Source organism: Lipotes vexillifer, unplaced genomic scaffold, assembly GCF_000442215.2.
Source record: "Lipotes vexillifer unplaced genomic scaffold, Lipotes_vexillifer_v1.1 scaffold834, whole genome shotgun sequence".
In the NCBI taxonomy this organism is placed as follows: domain Eukaryota; kingdom Metazoa; phylum Chordata; class Mammalia; order Artiodactyla; family Lipotidae; genus Lipotes; species Lipotes vexillifer.
Window position 1 is genome coordinate 202076 of NW_006792311.1, and position 14492 is coordinate 216567.

Below are 14492 nucleotides of genomic sequence, written 5' to 3' on the forward strand. Positions count from 1 at the left end.
CTGAAAGATAAAGTCTCTTATTTTAAAAACCTGTAATGACATCATACATAAAAATTCATTACAGTTAAAATATATTCAGTAGTGCTCACATTTCCCCAACTATTTGATGCCTGCATATACCAGATCCCACTTACCATGAAGGCCTAAAGGAGATTCTCAACCTCAATATTTGTATATTCAGGTTAACTGTTAGGCCCGTCACTAGCAAATTATGCAGTATAGCAATCTAATGATACACATTTTTCTGCAAATTTCAAGTGGATTCAAATGAATCATCCTATCAACCTCATTCTCATATACTATTTGCTTTCTGACTTTTTTCTAAGTGAAGAAAAAGGGTGGAACTCCAGCCAGCCCAACATTCATTGCACATTACCCATTTACGAACATATGAGACCATGTTCCACACCACTGTGTATGTGGTAGTGGAAAAAGTTTAAGCACCACTGCCCTAAAGACAAACCATATCTACACCAAGGACCTACAAGTAACAAAGACCTATCTATACACTAATGGCTACTGTCCACTTTTATATCCAAAAAGATCCCAAAGGTATCCATGGGTATCAGGCCCTACAGAGCACTTTAAAAAGTATTTTAGTAGTGAATCCTTTGAAAATTTCCAGGAGTGTTATCTTTTTGAAATTTCCTAAAGACAAAATACACCATGGCAGATGAAGAGTTTAGCATGCCATTTGCAAATAAACAGTAACAAGGGCCCTTCATCTTAAATAATAACTGTATTGACCAATAATTGTCAAGTAGTGGTGATGTTTGTGCCAAGTCTTCCCAATTTGCAATAAGACCAGACTGTTTTCTTAACCACAACCAACCACAGCCATCATTACCAACTATAATTTTGGAAACTACTATATAATCTTAGTTTACTAGCTTTATCCACTGACTGGAGAGATGAATAATTAAAACCACCTCAGGTTATATATTGCATCAAATAATACTTCAATATGATTACCAGACACAAGTTATTTCCTGCAAATATTTGTTAGAACCAACTATATGTAGTGCCATTTAGCAATGTAAAATAAATACAATATACTGAACATTTTGATTTTCAAGTTTATTATACATTGAATTAAAAAGTCAGAAATAGCTATATTCAAAAATGTCATTGTGGCTTTTTTTTTTAAAGCTATCAATATTTTCCTAAACTATTACTTGAAAACTGGCTCTCACTGAAACAATGTTCTGTCTTTAGACTTTTCATGTAACTGTCAAGATCCTACTCTTACCTAATATTAGAAAGATTATTTCAACAAATATTTAACCACTAACACCTAATGATTTTCCTGTGACTCTCCTACCTTTCAGAGATGCAAACCATACAGAGTCTGAAAACCTATCAACCATCTGATGATAATTATAAATTCCTTCTGAAGGTAAAAGGGGATGCATTTTTAATTTCAGACATAAACTTACCTTAAAAAATAAAGGTAGAAGCTGAAGTTGTTCAGTGACTGCTGTAGAGAAGGATCTTCCTGCACTTGCCATCAGCCATTTCAATACTTTATGGAAACAAACACAAAGACTCAGCCTTTGCTATCCAGTTAGAGACTACAAAGTAGAGTGATTCTATGCTAGTGTCAGCCACTCTGATAGCTCTTCAATGTAAAGAAAGAGATCTGTGTTACTTCACAAATTAGATTAGCAGTGTGACAGGATCCATAACAAATGGTATCAAGTAATCTAGGGGACTGAAGCCACCCTCAAAGAATGAATCAGCAAATTATTAATGGTCTACAAACACTCACACAAAGTAAAAATTAAAACTAGCCTTCAAAAATCCTAACAAAGGGCTTCCCTGGTGGCGCAGTGGTTGAGAGTCCGCCTGCCAATGCAGGGGACACGGGTCCGTGCCCCGGTCGGGGAGGATCCCACATGCCGCGGAGCGGCTGGGCCCATGAGCCATGGCCGCTGAGCCTGCGCGTCCGGAGCCTGTGCTCCGCAGCGGGAGAGGCCACAACAGTGAGAGGCCCGCGTACTGAGAAAAAAAAAAAAAAAAAAAAAATCCTAACAAAGCAAAACTGATGACTAAGTTAGTTGTTTATACTTAGAATCCTTGAAAAAGTTTTAGACATACAAACAACAGGGAACCCCCAATAATCAAGACAGTTTTGAAAAAGAAAAGTTGGAGGACTCACAATTCCAGATTTCAAAACTTAATACAAAGCTATAGTAATCAAAACAGTGTGGTACTGACATAAGAACAGACATAGAGACCAACTGAATAGGCCAGAGAGCACAGAAATAAATGCTCACACATATGGCCAATCAATTTTCAACAAGAGTGCCAAGACTATTCAATGAAAAAAACAACAGTCTTTTTAACCAACGATGCTGGGAAACTGGGTATCACAAGCAAAGCAAGAAGCTGGATCCTTATCTTATATCACAGACAAAAATTAGCTCAAAGTAGACTGAAGACTGAAATGTAAGTGCTAAAACTATAAAACTCTTAGAAGAAAACTTAAGGGACAAACTTCATGACACTGGATTTGGCAACAATTTCTTAGACATGACACCAAAAGCAAAGGCAACAAAAGAAAGAAGAGGTAAATCAGACTTCATTAAAATTAAAACTTTTGTGCATCAAAGGACACTATCAAGAGAGTCAAAATGGGAGAAAATATTTGCAAATCATTTTCAGATAAGGGACTGATATCCAGAATATAGAAAGAACTACAACTCAACGACAACAAAACAACCTAATTCAAAAATGGGCAAAGAACTTGACGTTTCTCCAGAGAAGAAACAAAAATGGAAAATAAGCCAATGAAAAGATTTTCAACCACTGGTCATAAGGGAAATGCAAATTAAAACCACAAGATACCTTCTTCACACCTGTAAGGAGAGCTATAGTCATAAAAGGTGTTGGCAAAAATGTGGAAAGTTGGAACCCCTCTGCACTGCTGGTTGGAATGTAAAATGGTGCGGCCACTGTGGAAAATAGCTTGGTGGCTCCTCAAAAAATTAAACATAGAATTACCACATGGTCTAGCAATTCTGCTTTCAATACCCAAAAGAATTGAAAGCAGAGACTCAAACATACTTCTACATTACTACTCATAGAAATATTATTCACAATAGTCAAAAGGTATAAACAACCTGAATGTCCATGAACAGATGAATGGATAAACACTGAAAGCACTACACAAAGTGAAAAAATCCAGACATAAAAGGACAAATATTGTATGATTCTCCTTATATGAGATACCTAGAATAGGCAAATTACAGAGACAAAGTAGAATGGTGGTTGCCAGGGGCTGAGGGAGGGGAGAATGAGGAGTTATTGTTTAAGGTACAGAGTTTCCGTTTTGCAAGATGAAAAGAGTATGAAGATGGATGAAAGTGATGGCTGTATAACAATGTAAATATATTTGATGCCACTCAGCTATAAATTTTATATTATGTACATTTTACCATAATAAAAAGGGGAGGGGGGAGAAGTCAATAGGATAATCTAAAATATCTGTTTTTAGAGGGAGTTTCTACTACGTTTAGCCACTCACTAGTTTTTAAGAGTTTAATGCCCTGGGTTCGTTCATCTTCTTCACCAATTCCATTTTCTTCCATAACATGGTTCTGAATTTCTTCATCTACATCCATGAGGGGTTTCAATTTATCTAGAATTCGAGCAGTAAACTCAGGGACACGAGGAGATGCTGTTGGTGCAGTGTTTGGCAAAGAAACATCAATCATGAATATATAGGTCAGCACACTGTAAAGCAAAATACATATAATAAGAAGAGATCCCACATTATCAATAAAACTAAGGTTCAAAAGTATGACCCAACCAAAGTAAATTTTCCCAAGACAATCCCTAGAGAGGGTCCTGTGCCTGTGCACACAATTCTGAGGTATTAAAAACTACAGTGTGGCGACTACTCCCCACTGGCTTGTGAGCACACTACCATTGTATTTTACATTCAGAGACTCTTGTCTAATGTCCCACAATACAATATGAAACAAAATCTGAAGAAGAGGATATCATGAAACTCAACAGTAACATAACCAGTATGTATTACTAGACATTAAAATTTGATAAAAAGAACTCAAGAGGTATACCATACCACAGAGAAAATAATACCTACCTCCCTATTCTTTCCCTGACATTTTTGTAAACCTGGGTGAGTTTGGGTTCCAAGTACTTCAGTAGTCTATGCAATAGCTCAGGTACTCTCCACTCCTGCTGGGCAAGGCCACCTTGTAAGACATAGAGTCGACTAAAAGTAAAGCACAGTAGAGTTGTGTTAGTGCCCTTCTCTGCCTTTACATGTTTTTTTTTTTTTTTCTGTGGCATGTGGGATCTTAAGTTCCCCGACAAGGGATCAAACCCGTGTCCCCTGCAGTGGAAGTGCAGTCTTAACCACTGGACCGCCAGGGAAGTCCTGCTTTTACATGTTGACAGTATAGATTAATGATGTCTGTATTCCAGTTAAAATTGTTTCATTTTCAAACTAACAATTTCGAATAGCACCCTTAGCAAGATTTTATTAATTTTTCTACATCATTTTCTCTATATCTCATTTCATATCCACTGCTATACAATCAAAGGAAACACTGACTTTAGAATACTCATTGAGTTAATTTCTAAGCATCAGAAGTTTCCTCACTAATCAATAATAATAATAAAAAAAATTATTATTCTTATTACAGGATTATCTAGATTTTGTTCTCTTGTTCAGTAATTTTTGCAGCTCCTTATGCCCAAGTATATTTTTCCTTAAAAGGATTACTATCTTCTTTCCTAATAGGAAACAGTGAAAAATTAGAACATGTGATAAAGAAGTTAGTAATACTGTCATGGTACAAAAAAGCAGTCCTGATATAAAAGATGTGACAGCAGAGTAGGCTGGACCTACTTTATGTTTGAATTGCTCAGGCTGCCTCCAATTCTCCTACTTGTTCTCAATTGAGAAATAACTGTATTTAGAATCATGTTGTATTGAATTGAACTATGGTCATCTCCCAGAAGACAGTGTTACATTATGTAGCCTTTAGGAGTATAGACATTTCACTTCTACTTATACATAAAGAACAAAGATGTTATCTTTTGTTGTAAAATCTTTTGTTAACCTCATAAGCTTCCTTCTTATTTACCATGCATCTACAAAGGATCCTCCTTCACCACTGAGTGGTGATTCCAACAGCAGCTCAAAAAGCCAGTGAAGTTTCCGGGGATCTCTGCTTTCCTGTGTTGAAAATATAAAGCAGCAGCAATTAAAACAGAGGTCATACAATTTTTCAAATAAATCAGACATCGTTATTTTAGAAATATAAATAAATATAAGTATAGAGGAAGAAAATCAAACTAAAACTCATAGGCAAGTCAAATCCAAATGTATTCTTATAGCTCATGTTAGAAAGACTAACAGTGAGAAAATTGTTAGCTAAATGGACTCTCTTAAATCAAAGTATAACTGCCCTGGACATAAAAGGTGTCAAAAATAATACCTATAACCTTGTATCATCTGGCTTTTACTGTATGTAAGTTACACTTCTAGATATAGGATTTGACTTGTCATTTAATCTAAAAATGCAATTACCATGGCAGAGAAGGTATAACAATCACTTAAGAGTTATCACTCAAGGCTTATTTAAAAAGCTAAACAGAACCATCTCCAGTCATGTAAGATGATAAAATTTCAGGATTCAAGAGGCATAATGAGATTTTACACATTTTGAGACATGGTATGAAACACTTTGAATAGATCAGTGAGACACAAAAATGAACTTACACAGGACGTTGCTATACAAGTTCCCCAGTCATTATAAGTTTCTACTGTAATGTTGGACAATGCTGTTCGAAGCAGAGGACACAAAAGCACCGAAAGCTTCTCCACCTACTCAAAACAAAATACACAGGAAAAAGTTAATGATACTCAGAACATTTTTCTTCAACTATCCTTTTCTGCAAACACACACATACAAATACACAGCCTGATACTTCCTTTATTTCTTAGAAGACCCAAATAATCCAAGAAAGTAACTTCACCATGTTACCATGATACATATCCAGGTAATAAGGCCATCTTTTTCCAAAAAATAAAACAAAACTCAGAAAAGAGGAGACACTTTATATGGTTTCTTACAAAATCTCTCATACTGTTAAAAAGTTCTCTCTTTAAATGTCGGACTGACATAGTACACTGGGCTGAAACAAAACCTCAATCATCTCTGTATTTTGCATGTTTATGGAGGTCACTTGATTGAATCCTAATATAGGAAGCAATGACTTTTCAATACAATTTAGTATTAGCCTGAAGTATAACCTTTAAATTCCAAGTTTGGATGACTATAAATAGCATTTTTAAAGTGTTCAGTTATACAGAGACTGTGAATATATATATATATATGTGTGTGTCTAAACACTAAACTGCTTCTCACAGTTTAGTGAGAACACAAATCACCTTGAGATCTTGATAAAACGCAGATTCTGATTCATTAGATCAGGGTGGGACCTGGGATCCTACTTTTCTAATAAGCTCCCAAGTGATGCCCAAGCTGCAAGTCCATGGACTATACTTTAGTCAAAAGGACCTGTGTAGGACAAATGCGGAGACAGGGCTTGGGATAAAATTTCCAGTGGTAGCACTAGGCACTGAATAAAAAGAAAAAAACAAGCTACATCTTAAATAACTTATACGGAAAGGAGACGGGTTCTAGAAGTGAGGTAACTCAAAAATGACAGAGACAGGATGACAAGGATATGTATGAACACGTTTAAATAAAATTGTTTCATATGTGAGCAGGAAAATGGCAATATTACAAACTAATGAATACTTTAATACATGATTCGAATATGTATAACTAAATTAATATATTAAAAAGTGTTGATAATCCTCCTAAAAAGTATGTGTAATTAAGTTTACCAGAAACAATATTTGCATCTTTTCTTTGAAAAATGGCAGCCTACCTTTTACTCAGGCATTCTGGACATTTTACCAGGTTATTTTCAGTCTAGTGCATCTTGCTAAGAAACTAACCTTAGGGTGGATATGTAAAACCTAATCTTACAATTAAAAAGACGGATACTCAAAACAAGGCTGTCAAACTCAAACCATCTACGAGACCAATGAGTAATGTAAATTAGCACAGAGGCTAAGAGAAAAGATTTAATGAGAGGCTAGAGAGTGCCTCAGGAAGGGAGAAACCCACGCACAGCCCCAGCCAACTGATACAGTGCAGCAATGCGGGGCCAGTATTCCACAATTTTCCCATTTCTCAAGAGAAACTAAAATCCTTTTTACAGGATGGAAAATAATTCAGATTTTAAAAGACATTCAGTGCCACCTACAGACCACGACTTTGTGACCTATACTCAAAAGCAATATAAAGTTAAACATTTCATATTTTAGGTGTTAACATCTTTTTCTTTTTTTAAAAGATGTGTGTGCCCTCGACGCAGCCATGAATATGTTCTGATAAACACACAACCTGCTGTCCACCTTAGAGCTCACAGCACCACAGGCTAACCCCATGGAGACGAGACAAGCAGGTAGGACCACTGTCCACCCCGCCGCTGCCCCCATCAGCCACCCACCCGGCCACCTGACGCCTTGCTCCCTCCTGAGGACCGCCAGCCCGAGGTGGCACAGGAATGCTGGCAGAGGGGCAGTGGTGGCGGAGGCTGAGGGACTGAGCTAGGTGTTAATACCTAACGCATTGGGAATTGTTGCATAAATGGATAATGCAGCTTTAAGAGGGAATGCACTGTACAAATTACATCACCTTTTCAAATGTCCAATGTTTAGAGCCTCTGATTAAACCAGCTATAATTTCTGCAACACATCGCTGGGTGCTCTCATGTGAATCTGCAACCAAACGTTCTAAATGGGGCTTCAGAACTGGCAGAAAGGCATCATCAAAATTTCTGAATATACCCTACACAAATAAAAATAAGAAAGTTCTTTAGTACTCAAACGACTAGCATCTCCAGTATCACATGCTTATATTTGTTTGCTGTTATTACTACTGTGCTTAAAAAACTCCATATTCTCCCCTATAGAACTTAACTGTTTTAACAATATCTGTAAGTTAAAATGGTAAAAACACTGTCATTTGCCACATTACATTAAAATATGATCAGTGAAAGAAAAATTAATTTCTAACCTTAAAAATATCACACACACCTCAAAAAAAATCAAATAAACATGAAATGCACATAGTCTTGTGGGTTTTGGTTTTTTGCTTCTACTGCTAATTACAAATATTAGAGATAAATACTAAAAAGCTTGTTTTTTTTTGAGTCCTAGACCTTAAGCCAAGATGAATATGATAGGCATTACTTTCAGAGTCATTTTAGATAAAGATAACAGATGACTAAACTCAAACTTTGAACAAATACTTTAAAACTTATGAACCTACAAATTGACAGTCACTAAGCTTTATGAAAAGGGTATGTAAATAACATAGTTACCTTAAAGAGGCAAAAACGTCGAGGATTAAATTTATCTTTTCCTTTTCTGTCTTCTAAAGATAGAAAAGTAATTAACTGTTCCACAAATGTAGGATCAGAAAAATGATCAAATATAATCTGTTCTGCCTATAAAGTTAAAAAAAAAGAACAACATTCAGGGATTAAAATCTATTTAAAAACATGATTCTGAAAACATTAAAATTCAACCATAAAGATTCGAAACTCAACAGTAAGTTTTTATTTTTGTTCTATTCTAAAGAAGTTTTAGTTCTCATGAGCCTTTCTGGAACCAAGATAATATTGCCTCCTAAACATGCTAAATCCTAAGAATAGCCACAAGTTTTCCTTCAGCTCTTCAAGTTTGGATTCCACTTCTCAAACTGCGAAATGAAACCAAAAATGTTCTGCTTGAGAAATGAAGACTTAATGCTATTGTGCCAATTTCTGTGCAAATTAGGAAAATCCTCCAAACTGCAAACCAAACCCCAGCAAATTATTTCCATATTTATAAAATATCAGCAGTTAAAAGGTAAACTTTGCTCAGAATTAGAAAATAAAAGCTACAACATTAACTTAATTAAGGAAGACATAAACCTAAAAGCCCTTCATGAACTTTCAAAATGATAAAGAAGTTCTACAAAAACTAAGAAGTTCCAACTTAAATTTACAAACATCTATTTGAGTATCCATCATTTATACGCAATAAAAAAATTAAAGCCAGTACCCGAGTACCCGAGTGCTAAGTAGGTAGTAACTTGCGAGTGACCTTAGATATAGAAGACTTGTGCTAACTGGTCCTAACAGAAGCGGGGACGGTTGGGGGGGAATAAGGGAGCTCACATTTACCAATACTTATTGTGCTGCAATACACAAATTGGGGGGAAAAAAACATGAACTTAGTTTGAAATATAAATCAGGGGCCAAAAGTAAGATGCATCTGAACCAGGTAAGTGTTTACACGTGGTGAAATTAAATGCTTACCTCTGTCAAATCCTCCCTGCTTCTGCCAAGCTTAGGCTGCTCTTCCACACCAGCATAAACAACCATATTCCTACACAGTAAGAGTTTATATTTGTAATTCACATAGGAAACAACATTAGAGCTTCTTGGATAGAAAGCATTAGAAGGCACTTCTAATGAACTCTAATGAGATGCTAAGTTGTGGGTTACGAGCATATCACTCAGTCTTCCACCTTAAAAATCTTAGGTCGTTGCATCCTAATGACATAGATTATTGGTGTCAATAAGAGACAAATAAGTATTTCTTGGGGCTGGTTTAGACATGTGTAGTATTAATAGGTAGGAATATAACTTAGAGCAACTATTAACAAACGCCTTAGATGTATAATGGTGGACTAAGGAAGTCTAAGGGTTTCAGTGGAAAGACAAGGAAAGAGGCAGGATGAGGCATAGCACTGGCAAGAACAAAGAAAAAGAGGAAGAGGGAAGATGGAAAAAGCTAGAGATTGTGTATCTCTGGTAACAAAGTACCTCTAACTGCTTCAACTGCCTCAGAACCTCCCTAGAAATCCAGATGATAAAACAAATTATATCAAAAATAAGTTGTTTAATAATAAGGTGCATGGCAAGTTGCAACTTACTGTGGCCAGGTATAGTATCCCCAGTGAGTTTTTTCCACAAAGCAACTTGACTCCCATTCTTTTTTAGTTCTTGGTATACTTTTGCTATCATAATGCAACCAATGATTATCGGGTCTATCACCAGCAACAATTTGGGTGGGTTTAGGATATCCACCTAAGGAAAAGACAATTATACTTCGTGAATTTCAAAATAACTGTGCAATAATTATTCTCAAATAGTGCTAGTGTGAGTTTATCTTCATAACAAGACTCTGTTAAAATTCGCTCAAGGCAAAAGCACATACATATGAGGCATTTCACATCAGAGAAGGAAAGATGGGATTATCCACTAAATGGTGTTGGGATAGTTATTTGAGGGGAGAAAGTCAAGTTTGATCCATACTTCATCCCTTTTACCAAAATTAAAAGGATTAATTTTGTTCAAACTTTTTAGGTTTGAATTAATTAATTACAGAGCTCAACGAATTCCCATATACTCTCTTCAACCAGATGCCCCCAATTTTAACATTTCACCATGTGTACACTTTGACATTCTCTCTCTCTTTACACACACACACACACACACACACACACACACGTACATGTACACATGCACCTACACACACTTGTTTTTTGGGACCATTAAATATTCATTTAATATGAGACCTACAAACATGTGTTTCAAGTGAGGGTAAAACAAGATCAGTAGTAGAGAGTATAATGAAATGAAAGTCTTTCCCACATTTAGTTAACACCATTTTATAGTGTTCCAAAATAAAGGTGGTAGTTGGTGCACAGCTACACTCCCTCCCAAAATGGGGCTGGGGGTAAACTGAAGACAGCTGTTTGAATATCTCAGGAGTTATCAGAGATAAAAAAAAATGATAGCCAAAGTAATAAAAATGATGTTTTTCTCCCTCCAAAATCAAATTAACCTTGCCCCTAATCCTACTACTGAGGAAGAAACACTTAACATATTGATGAATTAAATGGTAATGGTATTTTAAGCCTTTGAAATACAGTTTGATAAATAACTAGAATAATTGCTTAGCTGATGAGATAAGTAAGTAGATGACATGTGTACCCAGAGTGTGTAAAAGCTACACATTTTATGTATTATAAAGACATAAAGCTACACATTTTATGTATTATAAAGATATAAACAGCCATCTATTTTTATAAATACTTGCTATCACTAGTTTTTACTAAGTCAACTGTTTTCCCTTTATAATATTATTTCACACTTCGTATTAAAATCTTCCTATACTTCTATACTTTGTATAGAAAAATACTTGAGATCAAGAACTGTAGTTTATACATTTCAAAGAAACTTTCCAAGTTTGACTGAGAAGCACCGCTCATTACGTTTGATAGCACTTACTGATTTCATAGGGATTGATGATCAGCTTTTTGTGGGTTCTTTTTAGCTGCTTAAGAATACCAGCAACAGCTGAGATTGCCATCTAAAAAAGAAGCAGGTAAGGTACATATATCAAAATTTTAACTCTCTCAAATGGTTGCTCCCTTGATCAAAAGCAGAAGCTGGGTTCTGTTTCTTTCCAAAGCAGAGAAATACCTCACCCACTGACATCTGGCAGCACAGCCACATGAGGGCTAACTCTGACTTGGACTGAGTCAGTTGCAGCTCTTACTCTTAAACCTTCATCCATGCTAGTCTCTGCCTAAAATACTTTTATCCTTTCTTTGTTAAACCAATTCCTGCTCATTCTTCCTATCTCAGCCTAAACATTTCTTCCTAAGGGTCTTTTCTCAATGTGCCAGGTCAGGTCAGCCCCATCTTGTACCCTACCTCTAACAGTTTTCAAGTTAAAACCAACTAGTTGTATCCCTCAGATACCTTTCCCTTCCTGTAACATGTTATAACTGTAATTTTTTAAAGTCAATCTTTCCAATTAACCTATAAACATGTTCCCCGCTATATCTCCAGTGTTGAAATGCACAGCACCTGAACACCTCCTCATATATTTGTTGGATGAATTAACTATCATCTCAGAACCAACAGAGGTAGATTTCAAATCAATACACTTCAAGATATCAGGCGAGGCAAAAATTTTCAAACCCAAGATTATAGCTAAAATAAAGTATCTACCTTTCGAACTACAATTGCATCATGGTTGAGATTCTCAACAAAAAAACGTATGGCACGAAGCGGTAACACTCGGTCATCTCTCAAAAGTAGAGACAAAAGCCCAATGCCTATATGTTCAAATTTCCAGGGCCTGAAAAGGGGGGGGGGGGAATCACAAAACACATCATTCATAAAATCACTTTAAAAAAACAACCCTGTATTTGAAACATTATAATTTTAAGTTTCCCAAGAATCAAAATAGGTATATTGAAAAATACTGCTCCTATCATCAGCCCCATACTTTCTAAACTCATGAATCAGACTACAACTTTTTCTGACAGTCATTCACGGCCTTCAGGGTAGAAACCTCCTATAATACTGAAGATAAAAGTTTGAGAATTAAAAAAATGTATTTTTGCACTTACAAATTTCTCTGCTCCACACCATCTAGCAAAGTGTTTATCAAATTTTCATAGTTCCTTAAAAAAAAAAAAAAATTCAGGTAAGGTATTGTTTTAATACAATACTAAGATGGAGCTCCCCGATGGTGCAGTGGTTGAGAGTCCGCCTGCCGATGCAGGGGACACGGGTTCGTGCCCCGGTCCGGGAAGATCTCACATGCCGCGGAGCGGCTAGGCCCATGAGCCATGGCCACTGAGCCTGTGCATCCAGAGCCTGTGCTCCGCAACGGGAGAAGCTCCAACAGTGAGAGGCCCACGTACCGCAAAAAACAAAAACAAAAACAAAAACAAAAACTAAGATGAATATCAGATAATGTAATATAAATTCAAATTCCGGCCAAATTCACCCTCCTCTTCTCATCACCAGACTATAAAGGGTCTGATGAGAAGAAAGGCAGAGTGAAAGCAGATGCGTAACCCTGGGAAAAGAAAATGAAAGGCAGAGGAAAAAAAAAAAAGGGCTAAGTACACTGAGCAACTCAACCGTTCCTGAGTGGACATTCAAAAGTAAATTTGTCAGTAGTAATCAATTGGTTAGGAGTGGTCTACCTATATAACAACCCCGGTATACATGAGGTGGGCTATAAAGTTTATTATTTATATAGAACTGTTAGAAAAAAGTTAATAAGCATATTCATAAGGCAAAGAAAAAAAATAAAATTAGGAAGGCTACTGCTTCAGTGTTACCATTGAAGTGTTCTGGTCCCAAAAATCTAAAAGCAGTTTACTAATATCCTAGTCACAAATTTGTATAAATGTTATCGATCAAAAAGTTATTTTAAGAGATATGAAGAGATAAACGTGTTGAACTTGAATTTAAGATTTAATGAGTGGGATATGTGTACTACAGAAAAATCAATTCATGTTGGAAAAAACATATGATATTAAGATAACTTTAGGGACTTCCCTGGTGGTGCAGTGGATAAGACTCCACGCTCCCAATGCAGGGGGCCCAGTTTTGATCCCTGGTCAGGGAACTAGATCCCACATGCATACTGCGACTAAGAGTTTGCATGCCACAACTAAGGAGCCTTCCTGCCGCAACTAAGGAGCCCGTGTGCTGCAACTAAGGGGCCCTTGAGCTGCAACTAAGGAGCCCACCTGCCACAACTAAGACCCAGTGCAACCAAATTAAATAAATAAATAAATAATAAAAAAAATATAACTTTATTGTAAGATGGTGTTTTCTACCTCCATAGCTGAAAGTGACAATCAGGGATCTTCACAATAATTACCTCTTAACATTTTGGTATCTCTTCAGAATCAATGTGTAAATTTCATTAGGTAGTTATAGTGATCTATATTTTAGAGATATTTAAAACCTACTATCTATAAAGTTATACGTCACAATAAGTAGGCATTCATAATTACCTCAGGGCATCAGCATTCCTTTCTTGTTGGCGTTTAAGTCCTTCTTTAATTTCTTCTGAGCTAAGCATTATCTGTTTGATAGAGGGGTTTTTTGATTGTTGAAGTAATTCTGCTATTCCCACACATGACTTTGGAATCTTATTAAAAAGAAAAGCCAGGGAGGAAAATGAAGTACTGAAATACCACGGATGAATCTTCACAACAATATGCTGAGTGACAGAAGCCAGATACCAAAGGCCACAAACTGTATAATTCCATTTAGATGAAATGTCCATAATAGGCAAATTCACAGAGAAAAAAGGTAGATTAGTGGTTTCCAGGGGCTAGCGGTATGGGGGAATGAATGGGAAGCAATTATTATTGGGTACAGGTAAAGCAACTATACTCCAGTAAAGACTAATTTAAAAAAATTATTGGGTACAGGGTTTCTTTTTCTGAGTAATTACAGTGTTCTAGAATTAGAGTAGTGATGGTTGTACAACCCTGAGCATATACTATTGTGTATATACATATATATATATATATATATATATATATATATATATATATATATAT

The 14492-nt window shown here is 36.1% G+C and overlaps 1 protein-coding gene across 1 annotated transcript in view; it reads right to left on the reverse strand.

Moving 5' to 3' along the window:
• PSME4 (proteasome activator subunit 4) overlaps positions 1 to 14492 on the reverse strand; it is a 97484-nt gene that overhangs the window by 9509 nt on the left and 73483 nt on the right. Inside the window, exons 29-41 of the mRNA XM_007465487.1 lie at positions 13938 to 14074; positions 12531 to 12584; positions 12127 to 12256; positions 11398 to 11479; positions 10038 to 10191; positions 9418 to 9487; positions 8437 to 8562; positions 7749 to 7901; positions 5756 to 5860; positions 5118 to 5209; positions 4109 to 4240; positions 3527 to 3735; positions 1437 to 1522 (exon numbers count right to left, since the gene is read on the reverse strand). Of these exons, the coding sequence (XP_007465549.1) occupies positions 1437 to 1522; positions 3527 to 3735; positions 4109 to 4240; positions 5118 to 5209; positions 5756 to 5860; positions 7749 to 7901; positions 8437 to 8562; positions 9418 to 9487; positions 10038 to 10191; positions 11398 to 11479; positions 12127 to 12256; positions 12531 to 12584; positions 13938 to 14074 (1530 nt within the window). The remainder of the gene's footprint in view (positions 1 to 1436; positions 1523 to 3526; positions 3736 to 4108; positions 4241 to 5117; positions 5210 to 5755; positions 5861 to 7748; positions 7902 to 8436; positions 8563 to 9417; positions 9488 to 10037; positions 10192 to 11397; positions 11480 to 12126; positions 12257 to 12530; positions 12585 to 13937; positions 14075 to 14492) is intronic.